We start from the raw sequence: 19,166 nt of genomic DNA on the forward strand, positions 1-19,166 counted from the left end.
ATTTACCACAAGTGGCAACTGGCGCAGAGCGCGGGAAATCTTAGCTTGACGGCGGCCACCTCCTGCTTCTCTCTCCCTGCTGCTGCGTCTCCTGCTGTAGCTGTCCCGCCCCTCACGCCTCTCCTCCACAACCACCACACACCCCAGGCTCCCCACCAACCGCTAAGGCTGCTGGTTAAGGTACGCGGCCGGTGCTAATGCTGGTGAATGTGGTGGACATCACAGGTGGTTGGTCCAAGATGGAGACGATGGCTGGCAGGCAATTCTTGGGCTCTTTAATTTTAATGGAGTTTGGTGGGGGGAGGGGTCAAAAGTGAAGGTGTTGGGGTCACGGGTCTACTGTGGAGGTCAATGGATTGTCTAGGTGTAGCTTGTCAATTACCATTAATGTGTTTTGACACAGGGTTAGAGTTACAGGTGCTGTACTGTTCGTCAGTTATTCAACACTTGCAACAATGTAATAATGGGTTATACAATAAGCGTTGATGTGTAAATTACAATCGTGCAAAGTCACTATTAGGTATAACATTTGTTGTAGCAATGGAGTAAAATTAGTTTAACTTATTATAGAGCTTAGTAGGAAGGTTAAGTCACATTATTGACTCGGGGGCGAAACGCTCAATTTTGTATAAGGCAAAGGGATGGTTTTTGGTTAACAAGTTGTAGTTTTAATTTACTTTATATATGTGGACAAAGTTAAAAGGGTACAGATTAAATTGCACTAAAAGTAAAATAAATGTTTAAGTGATGTGCGGTGATGCCACACCAGCACATACACAAGGAAGGATCATGTGGTTTAGAATGTGATTTAGAATTTAGAAATAAATAAATAAATAAATAAAATTATCCACTGTTGTTAGCAATAGGCTTCTCAAAAAGATACTAATTCAGTAATGTTTATTAATTCACTTGTACCATTTATATTGTAAAACCACTGGAGAATGATGTAACACCACTATAATGGATCCTAAACTAATAATGTAAACACTACTTATCCTGAGTAACACTTCCCCCATCGGTTGCACTTGGTAACACTGTTATGAGCTGAGTAACCGGAACTAAAAGGTACACTGCCAACAAGGAAATGCTAAACAGGATTAAATACGCTGCCACCATCTGCCTTTGACCATTGAGACTATATCAAGCAACGAGGCAAGAAACATTGCTTGACTTGGAGAGTACCTTCTATGACTGTCATTAATTATGAATACGGTTGTCAGCCACTATATCCAAAAGGCTAAGAGGATTCAACAATTGACACAGATGGGAAATTTAACATGAGTTTATTGAGACCAAAATTATGTCAATCACCACTTATAAATCCTACTCTAACACTGGCAAAAATTTAAGAAATTTGGACATGGAACAAAACCTCAGAGATCACACACATTACCTTAAGACCTCTGTCTCTCCCTGGCTGAGATGTTCTTCACAGACCCGCTCTCGATCCTGGTGTCCTGCACTCCTCTTCCTAAGTCCCTACAGGACCTCTATATACAACCCCCACAGGGGGGGGGGGGGAGATCTGCTGTTGCTACCTACACCAAGAATGTAAGAGATCGGCGACACGTGTACAAACACACAAGAATTTTCATTAAACTTGTTTGACGTTCACCATACACTCTTCAAGAGAGGAGTTATTAATTACGCGTGTGACTGACCTCTGACCTGGCCAAAAGGGGGAGATCCATGGATGTTTACACACATAAGAATCTGGAGTCTAATTCCCTTGCAATGTTTGACAAGAGTACAGTATCATGAAATATTACATACTTGAAACTATGCTGACTAAGACTAACCCAGGAATTTTTTAATCAACCTACAAGATAATCCGGAGGTCATCTGGGCTGACCTCTTGGAGAAGGCTTCCCTGGGTGTGAACTCTAAGGGGGGGGGGGGGAAGGTCATGGGTGTTACAATATTATGAGTTCATAAAACTTAAATACTTTTTTCTATTTTCATTTTAAAGTAAAAAGTGCAGTTAGCTGGGAATTATATATATATACAATACCATATTTCTTGTAGATTGGTTATAATAATTATAACAATAATAAATTTTATTAGGGTTGAAGGAAGGTTGCGGGAAGCGTCCATCATGTTGCGTGCTCAAGACCTCAGTGACTATGAACTCCTGCGCGAGAAAAATATTCAAGACAGGCAGCAGTTGGTGAGTTAGATATACTTCTCTCCTTGTGTAATAAACATACGCAAGAGTATGATAATGTGATTTAAGGTTTCCATGGTTGTTCAGTGTATGTATGGATTGAATCACAGGGGAAGGAGTTTTTTTTTTTTTTTTTTTTTCCCTATACAGTTCCAGTATTGATCTATTGTCCTCTGATACCTCTTCACACCATTAAATTTGGGAAATAAGGAGTGTCTTGATTTGGCTTTTCTTGGTTGGGTGACAGGCTCAGAAATTCTGTTTGAGTGATTCTCACCATTTTTATATATGTGCAATGTTCTTAGTTCTAAGGTTTCTATGGTAGCATTTATTCATAAACACATTAGTTTATCATTATATATGATAAACAGTAAGTAATTTATTATATATGATAAACCAATCAAGTAATAAGTAATCATTATATATGATAAACAGTCAGTAATTTTAAAGCGTTATGACAAAGAATGCTGGTATGACAGGACACCACGAGTGTAGCTCTCATCCTCTAACTACACTTGGGTAATTATATGACTTTGGGAGTTGTACATTTTTGCGTCTAAATTTTGTGCATATTTTGAAGGCCATATTGAACATTTTTGCTTATAGTAAACTAGACTCCCAAACTAAATTTTACATAGTAGAAAATGAACGTTATATACCATTCTGAGCCCATAATGAATTAAATAAAAATTGATGACATTTTAAATAAGATAGCCCTGTATTCTAATTTTAAATTGTGAAATTTTCAATTTTTTTGTAATATTTTTTCTGTTCATGTTATGATGATGGTCCACTAGGAAAAGTTGGAACATTTACCATGTAGGTTATGCACACACAATTTAAGTGTTTGATGAAGGTTGATAAATTGTGCACCTGGCCAGTTAAGTGTTAGTTGACTGCACTGAATAATCGGCAGTTCCAGCACTGGGCCTTTGCTCCAAATCCCTCTTCCCCACAAAATACAGATGCTCATATCACTGTGTTCCAGATTGCTGCTCTTATGAAGGACTTCCAGGATTTCAAAGCTTCAGTAGCACCTGTTAAATCTACAGCATATGTACCAAAAGTTAAAAAAACACAAAGCATTGATGATTGGTCTCCACCAAAGCGAGAATATAGAAGAAGAAGCAGATTTCAGCCATATCATTCACCACCCCAAACTAGGTACCTGTTTACAAAATACTTGTACTTAAGCCTTTAATTACTCTTTTTGATGCAGCCTGTTTTTTTATTTAATTCTTTGGAGGGGGGGGACAAAGGTGTGTGCCTTCCAGTGCTGTGTAATTAGCAATATTAAATTTAGATTTTTTTTAATAAATTAACAAATCTACAAATTATTTTGCACTAGAGTTGCTGCCTCATGCTGATTAGATTGTTCACTTTGGTTAACATACATTTATAAATACAGTAAATCTGTAGCCACAAAGCCTTACTTCCTTCTGGGAACTCTCAATGGGGTGGACACACAAGTTTCTTTAGGAGGTTTTATCACCATTCTAACCCTTCACTCTTTTAAAGCTCTCTAACCCCACTTGCTCTTTTGTATACAGTATATCTGTTCATGATTGTTGCATTCTTCAGTTCAAAGATAGTACTTGTCTGTATTATGAGACTGTTAAGCGATTCCTGAGAATTCCACTAATAGGTAATACCACCAAGGAAGGCACCCAGAATGTCAGCAAGACTAAACAAACATCTGGCTGTTTGCTATACCTGCAGACTCTAAAACGGCCTAAGAATTCCCCCAAATTATGTAAGCAAACTCTTTGCCCCACCCTCTGGGGGTGCCTGACAGCTGGGTGGACGGTGCTTCGGATTCGTAGTCCAGAGGTTCCGGGTTCGATCCTCGGTGGAGGAGGAGACAAATGAGCAAAATGTTTTTCACCCTGATGCCCCTGTTACCTAGCAGTAAATAGGTACCTGGGAGTTACAGCTGCTACGGGTTGCTTCCTGGGGGGCAGGGGGTGTAACAAAAAGGAGGCCAGGTCGAGGACCGGGCCACGTGGGCGCTAAACCCTGAAATCATTTCGAGATAACCCTCCTTTTCATTTAGGAGGAGGAGCAAGCAGCCTGCGGCTCACAGGTTGCTCCACCCTTAGTTCCCCTCTGGTGTTTTGGGCTCCTGCAGCCGCTATGGCCCCAGTACAGTATTTTTTTTTTTCTTTCCTTGGTGGCAGTTCTTTCCACTTTGTGTGTGTAGGTCAGCAGTTTTGAGCACTTGGAGGTGCATGTGCCCAGGGTTCAAGTTCCAGGTACATTCCCTGGTTCTTCCCTGGAGTGTTCGGAGACGTTCCTTAGGAGATCTGCCTTTCATGTTGTCATTTTTGCCTTGGGGCGAGTCTGGGGTTTTCACCCTCCGTCTTTCCCCCAGTTTAGAATATCTTTGGCTGGTGGGACGTCATTGGGTATTCGCAACTGCACTACAGCGTGCCAAGGAAGGTTTTCCTAGCAGAGTGGTCTTGGCTGGACTGATTTACTAGAGCACCAGCATCACGTCCCAGTGCCTGACCTTCCCACTTGGCTCAAGCTTTCGGGCTCGGGAAATCTCCAACTTGTTCGGCGGTCCAAATGGGCATACCTGCAACCCGTTCTCGCAAATTCGTAAAGTCAATATTGACTTATTAACTACGTGCATAGGTGATATACTAAACATAATAGATACCCTTAAAAAGATTCATAGAAAACACCGACCTTACCTAACCTTGTTAGTATCTTAAGATAAGCATCTTATTGCTTCGTAATTACAATTATTACTTAACCTATACCTATTATAGGTTAGGTAATAATTGTAATTACGAAGCAATAAGATGCTTATCTTAACATACTAACAAGGTTAGGTAAGGTCGGTGTTTTCTATGAATCTTTTTAAGGGTATCTATTATGTTAAGTATGTCACCTATGCACATATTTAATAAGTCAATATTGACTTATTAAATTTGCGAGAACGGGTTGATACCTGTCAATCCCGCCCTCACTATTCGCAAGTTTCAGGGTGTACATTATTTATGCTTCTGGGTGATTTTCATTTGCCCTGCCTCCACCTGCTGCCTGTTTGGTCGCTGACACCTTCAACCTGGAGTTGAGGGAGGTAGTGTTCCCATCGGACTATTTTTCTTCTCTGCCTTCCTGATGACGTTCAGCGTCTCGGGCAGCGACCGCTCTACGTCTTCATTTCTCTAGGTTACATCAGTATAAGTTGTGTGCCCAATTGGATGTCCTGGGGCTGCCCTGGTTAGCTTTAGGTTCATGGAATTGGAGGTGTTGGTCGAGGCTCTGTAGGTTAGTAGGCGCAGCCGACGCATATGCTTGGCAACAATAGTCTGGTTGGCTGCGAATGTAGGTTGTATAGAAACGGAGCAAGATTTTATGGTGTGCTCCCCAGGTGGTGCCAGTGAGGGCTTTAAGTATGGCGAGTCGGGGTTGTGTTGAATGTGTGCTTTGTAGCTAAGTAAGGGGGAGTCTAAGCGCATGCCAAGATATTTGTTCTCGTACGTGTTGGATGGGAGTGTTGTGTATTGTGAGGGTGGGTAGATGTAGTCTTTTTTTAGTGAAAATCTGATAGCAGGTTTTGGTAGTACTAACTTGAAGGCCCCATTGTTGGGGCCCAATCTATGAGGTGGTCAAGTGCTGTTTGCATTGTTGAGACTGTATTAGGTAAGGCATTGTCTGAATAATACAATGTTAAGTCGTCAGCGTACGCCGAGAGGTAAACAGGATGGGTGTTAGGCAAATCTGATAAGAATGCGGCAAATAGGGTTGGGCTTAGTATGGAGCCTTGTGGGACACCTGTTTGTATTGGGATGCCATCGGAAAACTCGCCTTGTATGAAGACTTTGGAGGTCCTGTTTGTGAGATAGGACTGTAACCATAGAAGTAATCTTCCCTGTACGCCTAAACGTGCAAGCTTTGCGAGGAGGCAAGTATGAGGAATGCTATCAAAAGCTCCTTGAGGTCTAGGTAGACAACAAGACAATATTTACTGCTTCTGAGAGAGGTGCGGATTTCATGTTCAAGGCAGAGTATTTGATCTAGCGTGGAGCATTGCGGTCGAAATCCAGCTTGGAGTGATGGTATAATATTATTATACTCTAGGTACCATTGGAGGCGAGTATGTACTAGCCTTTCCATGACTACTGAGGCATGATAGCAGGGAGATAGGTCTGTATGACGCAGGTTGGGATGGGTCTTTTCCTGGTTTAAGGAACAGAAGAATAATACTGGTCTACCATTGTGAGGAAATATTTCCGTGAGTCCAGCATAGGTTGTAATAGTTTAGAAGAGTGCTATGTGCAGTCGGTGGAAGATATTTGATGAGTTCATATGGAATTCCATCCTCTCCAGATGCCTTGCCATTAGGTAGGCGGTTTAAGGCCAATCGTAGCTCGCTTAAGGTGTACATGTTGTCGACGCTGAGCATGGGTAGCAGTATGGCACGGTCAATTTCTTGTCTGAGGGAGAGTTCTTGGGCATGAAAGAAGGGTGTTGAGAGGGTAACTTTAAGGCATTCAGCAAGAATGTTTGCACGCTCCTGAGGCGTTTGACAGAGTGAACCGTTGATCATTAGGGGGAACGAAGGGAATGTTGGGCGACCTTTAATGCTGTTAAATGTAGTCCAGACTTTTGAGTGTGGCGTTGTGGGTGTGAGGCTATCACAGAATGTTGCCCATGATGCTCGCTTTGCTGATAGTATGGTTTTTTTGGCTGCTGCTGTAGCCCGCCGGAGATTGACCCAGTTCTGTAGGGAGGGTTGACGTCTTTGTTTTTGGATGGCTCGTCGACGTAAAGCAACTGTTCGTGTACATTCCACGTTCCACCATGGTTTAAGTGGTTTGTTGGACCCATGTCCTGAAGTTTTCCTGAACATTTGGGTGGCTGCAGAATTTATGGCAGAGGTGATTGTGGATAGTCGCTTGTTAGGGTCTACTTCGTCTGTGTCTGGGAGGCGGACAACATCAGCCCATTTTTTCTTATCTAGGTACTTAATGTTCCACTTGGGAAGCGTTAGCGGGTGGGTTGGTGGTTGAAAGTTAGTAAATTTTATAATGAGGGGTTTGTGGTCACTACCAATATCTGGTCCAGTATGAAACTGTAGTTCATGTTGAAAGTGTGCAGAGCCAAAGCAGATGTCTAGTGAGGCTTCATAATTGGTTCTGTAGTTAAAGTAGGTTGCAAGGTAGGGCGGCGAAAGAAGAGTATATGGTGTAGTGTCTAACTCTACTCCATGTGGGGTGGTTAGCATTGAGATACCTGTAACAATGATCGGGTGTCGTAATTGGTTAAGATAAAATTTCAATTCATTTGAGTTTATTGTGCCTCCAGGGTTGTATATACCCAGAAAGGATGTGTGTGTACCATTGTAAGGTATTAGGCATGCTCGAACTTCTAGTTTACCGTTCACAAAATACATTAGTGTTACAGGTTTACATGTCGTATTACTTCGTGTTAGAAGGAAAATACCACCCCCCATTTGGTTGGGTCTGTCCAGTCTCTGCATCTGAAAGTTTTTAAATACAGGATTTGGTTTGGGAGTGAGCCAGGATTCGGTGATAAATGCTAAGTCTGGTTTGGATGAGTAGAGGAATTGTTTAAGTTCTGTGAGGGATGTTTTAACGCTTTTTGCGTTCCAAGTCATGAAGGTTAGGGGAGCCATTTAGGATGTTTGGGTTGTGGATGTGTCTGTTTTCTTTGGTGTGCCAATAGTGGTACGTGTTGGATACCTAGATGTGGATGGGGGCTGTGTCTTACTCTTGGTACTGGTGGTTGGGGTTTGTGGCACGTCAGCCTGGGTAGTGGTTTTGGTGAGGCGCGCTAAGGAGGTAATTAGGAGTTTTTCCATCATCTGATCAAACAATGTGTGTCCAGCAATGGTAGCTTTATTTGGGCGGATGTCAGTGTCTGTAGCTGTTGATGGGGGGGGGTCTGTTGGGTCAGCCTCAGGGGTGGGTTGTAGTACTTGGGCAAAAAATTTAGTTAGAAGTCGGTCCAGGGTCTTTTCTAGTGCATTTTCGATGCGAGTGATAATCATTTCAATAAGATCATTTTCAATGCGAGTGACAAGAGTTTCAACTAAATCAGGATTCAGTTGTGCATTTTGTGAGAGATGTTTGGACCCTGGGGTTGCGGGATTGTCGGAGACAGGGATATCCGGTACATGCGAAGGTTGTGGTCGAATGTGAGGTATAGGTTGGTGATGGGCTGAGGAGGGTTGTTTTAATGCACTGCTGTATAGCAGGTTGGTGGTAGGGAGAACCTTCATTTTCGCTGCTGCTGCTACGTAACGACATTGTTTAAATGTGATGTCGTGGTCGCCACCACAGTTTGAGCAGGTGAGTGTATCCGATGCACAGTTTTGTGTGTAGTGGGAACCAGAGCATTTCCCACATATAATGTCTTTAGTGCAGCCTTTCGAGGTATGGTTAAAACCCTTACATTTAAAACATTGGGTGGGACGCGGAACATACACCTCTAGTTTATGGAGGAAGCCGTTTAACCAAATCCTATCAGGGGGAACGTAATCTAGAAAAGTAAGCAGGGCGGTGCCTGTATCACTCGGTTCTCTGTTCGTTCGTCGCATAAATTTTTTGACTTCATAGAGTGGGATGCCATTCGTCTCGAGTTGTGCTTTGATGTCTTCTGCGCTGATGTCTACAACATGCCGGATTACATATTTTACTAATGTCTCCTAGTGGTTTATAGCACTTAACTTTGTAACCACAGATGTCAGTAATGTCGGAAATCTCCACTTCCGCGCTCTGTTTGTGATCCACTGCGATCAGGTTCTTTAGTTTATTTGGTCTGATATCGTGCACGTCGATTCCGACTTTTTGGGGAATGGCATTATATAGGATGCTTTGTGCCCTACTATTTCGGAAAATACTCTCATTTTCGCCCTCAAAAGCAATGATAAAGGTTTGTAACTCAGAAGAGCTTGGCCTACCTTGGTTGAGCGGTGGGTGTTGATATTGAGGCCGCGTGGCGTCGGCCTCATTTCTGTTTACCTCTGATAAATGGTGGCGCTTTGCCTCCAGTCTGTTTGCCTTACTATGGTGTTTGCTGTCCAGGAATTCTCCTTCGGGCTCCTCTTCTATGACCGGGTGACGTTCAGGATCCAATTTTGTGGTATGCAGTAGTGGTTTTCCAACATCTTCTAAGGTATCGTCGATGGTTGTACGAGAGACGCCACGTGCGCCTCCAGCAGCCGCCATGACACCGGCCACCTCCGCAGGAACTCGCTCAAAACACACCCAATCACGACCGCGTCCAACACGCAACCGGCGTCAAGGTTGAATGAGATATCTGTTGTTGTTTTCACTACAACCTTTGTCCTCTTCAATTTCTAATCTACTTCTAAATAGAAAGTTAGTCAGTTATTCCTTCAACTAGATCTAACTGATTCGTAACAGCCCCATCTGAATTAGGTGCAGAGGCAGCCTGGGCTCCCAGCCAGTCTTTGTATTTGCTAGCTTGGATCTGTTTTTTTTTTTTATAAGCGACAAGTGGCTCCCCCCCCCCCAGAAAACCAGCATTGAATGCAATGAAATGTCAATTTCTGGGTGAGCTTTGGTGGCTCCCTGTCACCCTCAGTTCCCCAGTGAGTCCGTTTTTTTCATCATTCATCGAACTGAGGGTTGAGCAGCCTGTGAGCTTCAGGCTGCCCCCTCCTTCCCAAAAAACAAGGAGGGTGGGTTAAATGAGCAAGGGCTAGTTAATAACATTTTTGGTCATTTGTTTACATAATTTGTGGGAGTTCTTTAGCCGTTTGAGTCTGCAGGTATTGGAAATAGCCAGCTGTAGTTTTTCTCACTTTCTGGGTGCCTTTCCTGGTGGTGACATAAAAAGATAAATACCACTGTTCCCTGTGCCTTGGTGAGGAGACCAGGTCCTGGCTCTGGGTCTCTGGTAAGCCGGAGAACTGATGGCAACTGATGGAAGAGAAGGCCGTGACTGATGGCAACTTTTAGACATAACACACATCGGAGATGTTAGCTACAGGGAGCCACTAGGGCTCCACCAGACACTGATGTTTCATTGCATTCAACTCTTTTTTTTTTTTTTATTTCTTGTGCACTGGGGTTAATATATAGTGAGGGACTATCTTTACTTAGCTAAGGATACAGTGATGTAAACAGAACTCATTTTGGGGAACTTAGTCCTTGTAACATTCTTGAGAGTACAGGACACATTTTATATTACTTTTAATGGGAACATGAGCAATAATTTTGTTCACTTTTTATCGACCAGATCACGGAGAGGAAGTCTTGGTTCATCCACAGTGAGCTCGCCAAGTGATTGGCAACATCTGGAGGATGAAGAATCAATGACCCAGCCAATCTTTCTCAGGTTTCGCTTCAAAAAGGTTCAAGAGATCCTTAGTAATATGTCGGATGCAGAGGAGTCAGATGACGATGTTAAATGCTATGTTGAGGTTAGCATATAGAAGATTTGCAGTTCTTTTATTCTTGATGACTGATTTGCTATAAATTACATTTTAATTGGCACCATTATTATCTAGCTCTTTTTTTTTTTTTCTGGACTAAGACACTCAACCCATGCATAAGAAAATAGGGTAAAGATGATCATTTCTGGAGGGGGGGGGGGGGGGGGGAAGCCCCGTCAGCTCCCGGAGCTCCCGGAGCTATCCAGGCTGAATGGATATGTATAACTTTTTGGCATCAATGTGCATGGAGTTCTTGCCTATAGGGGACCACGAGCCAGAACCTGGCCCCCTCAGAGAGGCACAAGGAGCAATGGTCTATAGAAACCCCCATGTGGTTGGAAGCATTCTATGTCTGCCATCAACTGGGTCTGACACCCAGAAAGGTAGGTGTCCCAAAATAAACCCTTATTCTGGTGAAACTATTGCTACCGAAAGCCGAACGAGTGGACAGAACTCTCCAGACGGAAATTAGCAAACTAGAATGACGTCATCACGTCACCGTGTCGCCGTCTGCGCAACCCCCGTCTTTCCCCTCCTGGAGAGAGGGGGAGCCCCAGAACCCCCGCACTGGCGATCTACCAGTTCTTGGCTGGTGCGATTCTGGAGAAGTCGTGTGCCTCTGGCTTTTTGTCTGTTCTGTGCCTTGTGGTGTGGGCTGTCTCTACAGGTGGTGTGTGAGCCAGGAGTAATATTCCACGGTACTCGGGCTGCATGCGCCTAGGGTTCCCTTCCCTAGGTGCCCAGTAAGTACTGCCCTTGGGGCTTGGGACCTCCTTCCACAAGTCACCTTGGGATCTACCTCCGCTGTGTTTTTCACTGCTCGGTATTTGGCTGCCCTTGGGGTTAGCTAGGGTTTTGTTGCCCTTGTTTGTCTCTGGGTAGGAGGTAGCTTTCGTCACTGGTAGGGGTGCTGGGTTCTGAACAGCTAGTTATCACCTATTATAGCAGCCGGCTCTGTTCCGCCTGGGTACGTTGTCCTCTTGCGGGGTTTTTCTTTTGTTTTTGTTTTCCTGCCTGGTGGGGGGAGGGTGTCTGCATTTGCCCTTCCCCTCTCTGTTGTTGGGGGTAGGTATAATTTTATTCACTTCTGTGTCTTGGTGGTATCCCCTGCTAGGCTTTCCCGTGAGTGGACATGTCCCGGGGGTTCAGCATTTAGAAGCTCGTTTGGTAGACTTGGGCACCGGTTCGCAGTACCTTGCCTGGGCTTCCCTTAGCATGTTAACAAGGCTAAGGGCCCTAGGAAACTCTGCGGGGGCTCCGTGGTCCGATGGATATGACCCTCGAGTCCCCTCTAGCTTCGTGCGAGATTGAAGGCTGCTCTGTTCCTTTGTCTTGGTGACTCAGATTGTTCCTCCGCCATGCTGTCTGTTGGATCCGAGATTCTTTTGACCCAGAGTCATGCGATGTTTGTTGTCTGTACGTGCTCCAGCTACTGATAATGATTAGTGTGTGCAGGCAGCTGCTGCATTGCATGCTAGGTTCAGGTTGCAAAGCACTAGGTTGGTTGTAGCCCGAGATGCCCCGAGACTGCCCCGTTTTGGGTCTAGACACCCGGACTAGGGATAGAAGTTGCTTCAACACTGGTTCCTCCCCCTTGCTTCCTGCTCGGAACCGTCTGAGGGTTTCCGAGTCCGGGCGGGGTCTAGTCGGTGTTGAGACTCGGGCGGTCTCGGAAGTCCTCTTCTGGGGTTGCGGCGGAGGCATTCGAGCCTGGTCCTTCTGCCGGAGCTTCTGGGTCTGACCAGTGGGGACCCTTCCCCCCTTTCCTTTTTGCTTTCTCGGCAGCTCCCGCCTTTTCTTTGGAAGCGGGATTGTATGGAGGCAAACTTGGCCCTGGGTCCTCAGGGCCGAAGACCTGGTGTTGAAGGTTTTCCTGGGGGGAGACTTGAAGCATTTCTATGCTTGTTTGTTTGCCCCTGCCCGTCGTCCCATTGGCTGGGTGACGGGGGGGGGGGGGGTGTGACTCTTTGTTCACTCTCGCCTGGTCCTGCGATTTGTGGGCCTTTCGGGTCATTTCATGCGGCCTGCGGTAGGGTTGGGTGGCTCCTCCTCCTTTGGGGGGTTCGGGGCAGGCGGGGCAGGCCTCTTCTCCTGTATTGTCGAGTCATCTTGGTGTGGGTTTGCTTGGGCGTGGTTGAAACGACCTTCTCCCTCAGGTGGGTTTCCCGCCTGTTTCCGGTCCCAAAACAGGACTGCGCAGACCTCCAGTTCATTCTGGACTTGTCTTGTCTGAACCCGTGGGTTTATTGCCTAGTCAATAACCCAAGCACCCTGGTTCTTGGGTTCCGGTCAAAACCCAATGCCGACCCAATGTCAGAACCCAATCTTGACTGGGGTTCTGGTAGAGATGCCTCGACCAGAACCTTGGCGTCGTCGAGGCATCTCTCGGTGTACATGGCACCCTTCCCCAACTGCGAGGCCATCGGGGTTGATGCCGTCCGGCAGGACTGGGCGGGGTAGGGTTACATGTACCTCTTTTCCCCGGTTCAGCTGCTACTCCGGGTCCTGGCTCGCTTGGAGACTTCCCAGGGGAGAGTTGTCCTTCTGGCTCCTTGGTGGCCAGCCCAGCCTTAGCTTCAAGCGCTGCTTGCTCGGTGTCCGAACCCAAGGGTCTTCCTGCGGCTCCGCCTCTTTCAGCAGATCGATCCGGCCTGTTACAAGGCTGGTTCGTTCGTTCTCTTCTAGTCTTCGTGTCTGGAGTTTCCGACTCGAGTTTATCATCACTTGTATGGGGCGCAGGTGGCTTCTTTGTTGGTCTCCCACCTGTGTGCTTCGTCTCGGCAACAGTATGAAGTTTCCTAGCTGTCCTAACGTTTTTCCTATCACTGCGTCGGTGTTCTTTGGTCTCTGATAAGGTTGTTTTGTCCTTCCTTTCGTGGTTGTTCCAGGACCGTCATCTGATGCCGCATACTGTAGCCTCGTATCTTGCGGCGCTGGCGGAGCCGCTCTAGCTTGCGTTCGGTGTTGTTGTTACTTCTTCCCCGTTCTGCTGTCTCGTGCATTCTTTCGCCCCTGGCCTGCTCATGCGCCTCCTGAGCCGTCCTAGTCTTTGGACCGGGTGCTCTCTTTTCTCTCGGTTTGTGGTGGCCCCTTCAGTTCAGGTTTCTTTCTTTTTCTCGTTGGCATTGGCCTCTGGGGGATCGGGTCGGGGAGTTTCATGCTCTTCTCTGGCACAGAAGCTTCTGCTCCTTCGGTCCTGGTAGTCGTTTTGTTAGTTTACGGCCGTCTCATTCTTTTCGGGTGTAGAATGCGTCTGCTGCTTTTCGGAGGGGTCCTTGAGTTGTTGCTGCTTGGTTGGTCAGGCCGGGGATGCATCATGTGTTTGGTTGCGGTACTCTGCTGTTAACTGCGCGTCTTGGCCTCTTTAGCCGTAGGGGCATTTTGGATTGCCCGGGTTCCCTTCCTTCCTTCCTTCTTGTTCCAGGGTTCGGGTCTCCCGGGTTGTCTGTTGGGTCCTTCAGTTTGCTGGTAGTCTTGTTTTTGCATTTGGGCACGAGGCATCCACCATCCAGGTCCTTCCCTCTTTTCCTTATCTTTGGTGAGGTAGCTCTGGGGAGCCGATGGGGCTTTCCCCAGAAAACCAGCGTTGAATGTAATAAAACGCCATTTTCTGGGCGAGACCTGGAGACTTCCCGGCATCCCTCCCTCCGGTCGGTGGCGTTTTCACATGTTTTGACATACAGCCTAAGAACTGCCAGTTGGATCGCCGGCGCGTGGGGTCTGGGGCTACTCCTTCCCCCTCCTGGGAAGGGTGGGTTGTGCAGACAGTGGCGAGGCGATATGATGAAGTCGTGCTAGTTTGCTAATTTTCATTTGGGGAGTTCTGTCCACTCGTTCGGCTTTCGGTAGCAATAGTTTTGCCAGAATAGGGGTTTATTTTGGGACACCTACCTTTCTGGGTGTCAGACCCGGTTGATGGCAGACATAGAATGCTCCCAACCACATTGGGGGGGGGGGGGGTTCTATAGGTCATTGCTCCTCGTGCCTCTCTGAGGGAGCCAGGTTCTGGCTTGTGGTCCCTGGTTTACAAGAACTCCATGCACATGACTGATGCCAGAAAGTTATAAATATCCATTCAGCCTGGATAGCTCCGGGGAGCCTCCGGGTCTTGCCCAGAAAATGGTTTCATTACATTCAACACTGTTTTTTTTACCATGTTTTTAATTTTCGTGCATTGTGTAGGCATCTGCTCATTTTTGTGTTTTCTCATTATTGTTGTTCATTATGTGAATAGAACTTTATTAGAAGTTCTTAATATTTTGTTGTAGATTTGTGGTAGGTTATTTACAGGTACTTGTTTTGTGTGCTTGCAGGACATGGATGTAGAAAAAATGAAACGAGCTGCCCGCAATCTTTCATCGTCATTTAGCATTTCTCCGATTAAACGCACTAGTATTGGGAGCTCTGATAATTCTGGAAGTGGGCGGAGGAGTAGGCCTAACGCTGTGTTTGATCCTAATGTTAATATAGTTATGCCAGAGAATGTTACCCCTTCAGATCTAAGAAATGTTGCTGATCGCAGTGGAGGGAAGATCTACAATGCTCACATTGGGACTACATGTCATCAGTGCAGGTATGATTAATTTTGATTATACAATAATTATCTATAGTGTATATATGAATGTACAGTAGAGTCTTGAACATCCAGTTTACAATGATCTTTAAGTATTAAAAATGTGAATTTTCCACCTGAACAATTTTACAAAACCTTAGTGTTAATCGATTGTTTATTTGCCCCCAGTTGGGAACAAGATGACAATTAGCCATGTATAGTAAATAATGAATTATTAAATATTAGAGTACATCTAAAAATGTATGCTAATATAATGACAACTGAAAACAGTACTAATTAAACAAAAATTAAAATAATAAAAGTATTGCAATTAACTGAATTTTACTGTTTTGTGGTCTACCAATAATAACTTTTGTGGTCCTGGCTGCTCGATATCTCGTGAACGTTCCTGGGCCTAGTCGGGCCCGTGTTGCTTTGGGTCAGCAGTTGCAGCCAGTTGTCTCGATTTTGAGTCGAGGAGTGAGCAGCGACCGCCTCCCGGGTCAGTCCCTTTACTTTTCCTCTGTGGGTAGTTAGCTCCAGGGAGCTGAAGGGGCTCCTCCCAGAAAACCAGCGTTGAATGTAATGAAACGCCATTTTCTGGGTGAGACCCGGAGGCTCCCCGGCATCCCCTCCCCGGTTGGTGGTTTTTCACTTGTTTTGACATCCAGGCTCAGAACTAAATGGTGGATAGCCGGGTGGGGGTCTGGGGCTCCCCCTTCCCCCTCCCAGGGAGGCGGAGCTGCGCAGACAGCGGCACAGCTACGTGTGATGTCATGCTCATTTGCTCGTTTCTATTTGGGGAGTTCTATCCACTTGTTTGGTGTTTGGTAGCAATTTTCACCAGAATAGGTGTTTTGGGACGCTTACCTTTCTGGGTGCATGAACCGGTCGATGGCAGACATAGAATGCTTCAAACCATACAGGGGTTTCTATAGGCCATTGCTCACTATGGCTCTCTGAGGGGGGCCAGGTTCTGGCTCATGGTTCCCGGTAGGCCCACAGAACCCCCCACACATGATTGATGCCAAATTCTGACATTAGCATATCAGCTTGGATAAGCTCCGGGGAGCCTCTGGGTCTCGCCTAGAAAATGGGGTTTTATTACATTCAACGCTGTTTTTTTTGGTATCACGACCAACATAAATTTGTATTTCCACATACAATGAACATAAATTTACATTGGGGAGGATCTTCATAGAATAAGTAAATTATGACAATAAAAAAAATCAGCTTAGCTTAGTGAACATAACATTGCTTGATTGATGGACAACTATTCTGTTTATTTATCTAACCTAATCTAAAAATATTGTACAAGTGCTTATATTGTGTGGATTTATCTTGCCGTTTCTTATTAGACTCTGTACTTGTGCTGATCCTCAGTTCTCTTCCAACACTCGCATCAGCATGACCATTTTCAAAAAGTGCAGTCACCAACTTATCCATATTTGGTAAAGTAACTTGCTTCCTCCTAACACCTTGACATTGATAACAGACATGCTATCAGACATGTTCTGGGCAAAAATCATGTAAGTTTGTATTAATCGGAAAAAAGTTAGAAAAGAAAAGCTTGGTTGTGGACTGCTACTTCATTAATTAAAGTCAGGGAAGAAACACTTGGGTTGGAACAGGTCCACATGGGACATGTGTAGGCTACCAGATGGAAAACTTGTATAATATAGCATGGGAAATAAACTACAGCTTGTAATGCCAGTTTTTTAAGAATCAAATGTTATTTGAAATGCTAGATATATAATATTCCTAGATTATTGAAATATGCTAAAACACAACTAGTTTTAATGCTGTTTATTATTAAAATATTATTCCTTGAACCTGCTTTTTATGTTTTAGGCAGAAGACTATTGACACGAAGACCATTTGTCGGTCTGGTGAATGTTCAGGAGTACGTGGATTGTTTTGTGGACCCTGTCTCAAGAACCGATATGGAGAGGATGTCAGAGATGCACTACTTAACCCTGTAAGTCACTGTTTATCAAGGTATCCATATGGATCTACATAGGAGGAATTTAAAGTCTGGAGAGGAAATTTAGCTAGAGGAAGAATTGGAGAATTATATTTACATTACAAACTATTAATTTTTTCTCCCGATTTATGGCGGGGAGAATTTAAGTGTTTGGAACTGGTACGGAAGGAAAGAATTCTGTGGATTTTAACCCTTGAGTTGCTAAGGGCCATTTTGCCTACAACACCCACAGGTGCAAAAAAAAAAAAAATCCAAAAAATTCTTTTGTCTTATAAAAGTTTTCATTTGTGTTCCCTGCTCACAGGAAAAGTAAAAAAAAAAAAATTGTATGTGGCTTATTTTGGGCGCAATAGGGTGGGGGAAGTCTGGCAAAAAAAAAAGAGGCGTTGACAGCAGTCGCCAGACGAGGTCTGCTCCACCCGCGCTGTCAGGCGAGGGTTGCTACAAAGATATTATTACCTAATTATTTCAATGTCTGATTATTTTTTTATTTTTTTATTTTTTTTCAGTAATATTATTCAATTACCATCGCTGTACTCAAAATTGTGTTCATATTAGTAATTCAATTATGTTCATAAAACAATAAACAAAGTTTTGCTGTTATTACACTATATACACATGTTATATAGACGTATCTGCATGTTTTGTTCACCATAACAAACCACTAAGTTGGTATTGTGAGTTGAAAAGCAACGAAGAGTAGCCTTCACCCGCCAGCCACTCGCCACCACTTCCTCACTCGCCAACATACTCCTCCAACCATACTGTCTTTGCTTTTATTCACTACTAGCTGTACCCGGCCACGCGTTGCTGTGGCTCGGCAACGCATGTGTTGCCGAGCCACAGCAACCTTATCCTGTCCTCCAGTCCTCCCCATCATTTCCCCCTCCCCTGTCCCCTCGTCTTCCCAATCATTCCCCCCATCCCCTTGTCCTCCCCACCATTCCCCCCTCCCCGTCCTCTTGTCCTCCCCAACATGCCCCCACTCCACCGTCCCCTCGTCCTCACCACCATCTCCCACTCCATCGTCCCCTCAACCTCCGTACCATTCCACCCTCCCCCACTCTCCTGTCCCCTTTTCCTCCCCACCATTCCCCGTTCCCCCATCCCCTCATCTCCACCATCCTCCCCTCCCCCATCCCCCATTTAGGGAGCCGGTCGGCCGAGCGGACAGCACGCTGGACTTGTGATCCTGTTGTCCCGAGTTCGATCCCGGGCACCGGCGAGAAACAATGGGAAGAGTTTCTTTCACCGTATGCCCCTGTTACCTAGCAGTAAAATAGGTACCTGGGTGTTAGTCAGCTGTCACGGGCTGCTTCCTGGGGGTGGAGGCCTGGTCGAGGACCGGGCCGCGGGGACACTAAAGCCCCGAAATCATCTCAAGATAACCTCGTCCTCCCCACCATTCACCACTCCCTCGTCCGATGCATTCCCAAATGATCTGATGTTACCATCAGAAAATCTGGAACATCAAATGATCTGATGTTCCCATCACTGAAAAATAAGCAGAACAGTTAAAAAACTGAGAAACAATGAAAAAATAAAATAAATCATACTCACAAAACGAATGGTATGATAAACACAGCTCAATTTCAACGCAATGTCACACAAAATATACAAATCGAAATGTAAATAAATAAAAATCTATGAAAATTCAATTTATCAATGCAATCGGAAAACATTGAAATGGAACCGTAACATATAGCGTGTGTTGCTCTTATGTGCAACAGATGGTGCTGTTTTTCAAAAAAACATGGTTTTACCTGTCACAAGAGTGGCATCTATACTTATACTCACGAAATGAATGGTATGGTAAACAACACAGCTCAATTCCATCGCAATGTCACACAAAATAATTAAATAAAAATTGAAAATAAATCAATCTATGAAAATTCAATTTATCAATGCAATCGGAAACATTGAAATGTACTCGTAACATATTTAGAATAGCGTGTGTTGCTCTTACGGTCAACAGATGGCGCTGTTTAAAAAAAAAAAAAAAAAAAAAAAATTTTACCCCTCACAGATG

At 44.9% G+C, this 19,166-nt stretch overlaps 1 protein-coding gene across 1 annotated transcript in view; it reads left to right on the forward strand.

Moving 5' to 3' along the window:
- Positions 1-19,166, forward strand: part of LOC123753962 (cell division cycle-associated protein 7) — a 24,036-nt gene continuing 4,870 nt past the window's right edge. The window contains exons 1-6 of the mRNA XM_045735988.2: positions 1-180; positions 2,065-2,167; positions 3,153-3,328; positions 10,406-10,589; positions 14,915-15,174; positions 17,005-17,131. Coding sequence (XP_045591944.1) covers positions 2,096-2,167; positions 3,153-3,328; positions 10,406-10,589; positions 14,915-15,174; positions 17,005-17,131 — 819 coding nt within the window. The 5' untranslated portion in view covers positions 1-180; positions 2,065-2,095. The remainder of the gene's footprint in view (positions 181-2,064; positions 2,168-3,152; positions 3,329-10,405; positions 10,590-14,914; positions 15,175-17,004; positions 17,132-19,166) is intronic.

This window comes from Procambarus clarkii, chromosome 6, assembly GCF_040958095.1.
Source record: "Procambarus clarkii isolate CNS0578487 chromosome 6, FALCON_Pclarkii_2.0, whole genome shotgun sequence".
Taxonomy (NCBI): domain Eukaryota; kingdom Metazoa; phylum Arthropoda; class Malacostraca; order Decapoda; family Cambaridae; genus Procambarus; species Procambarus clarkii.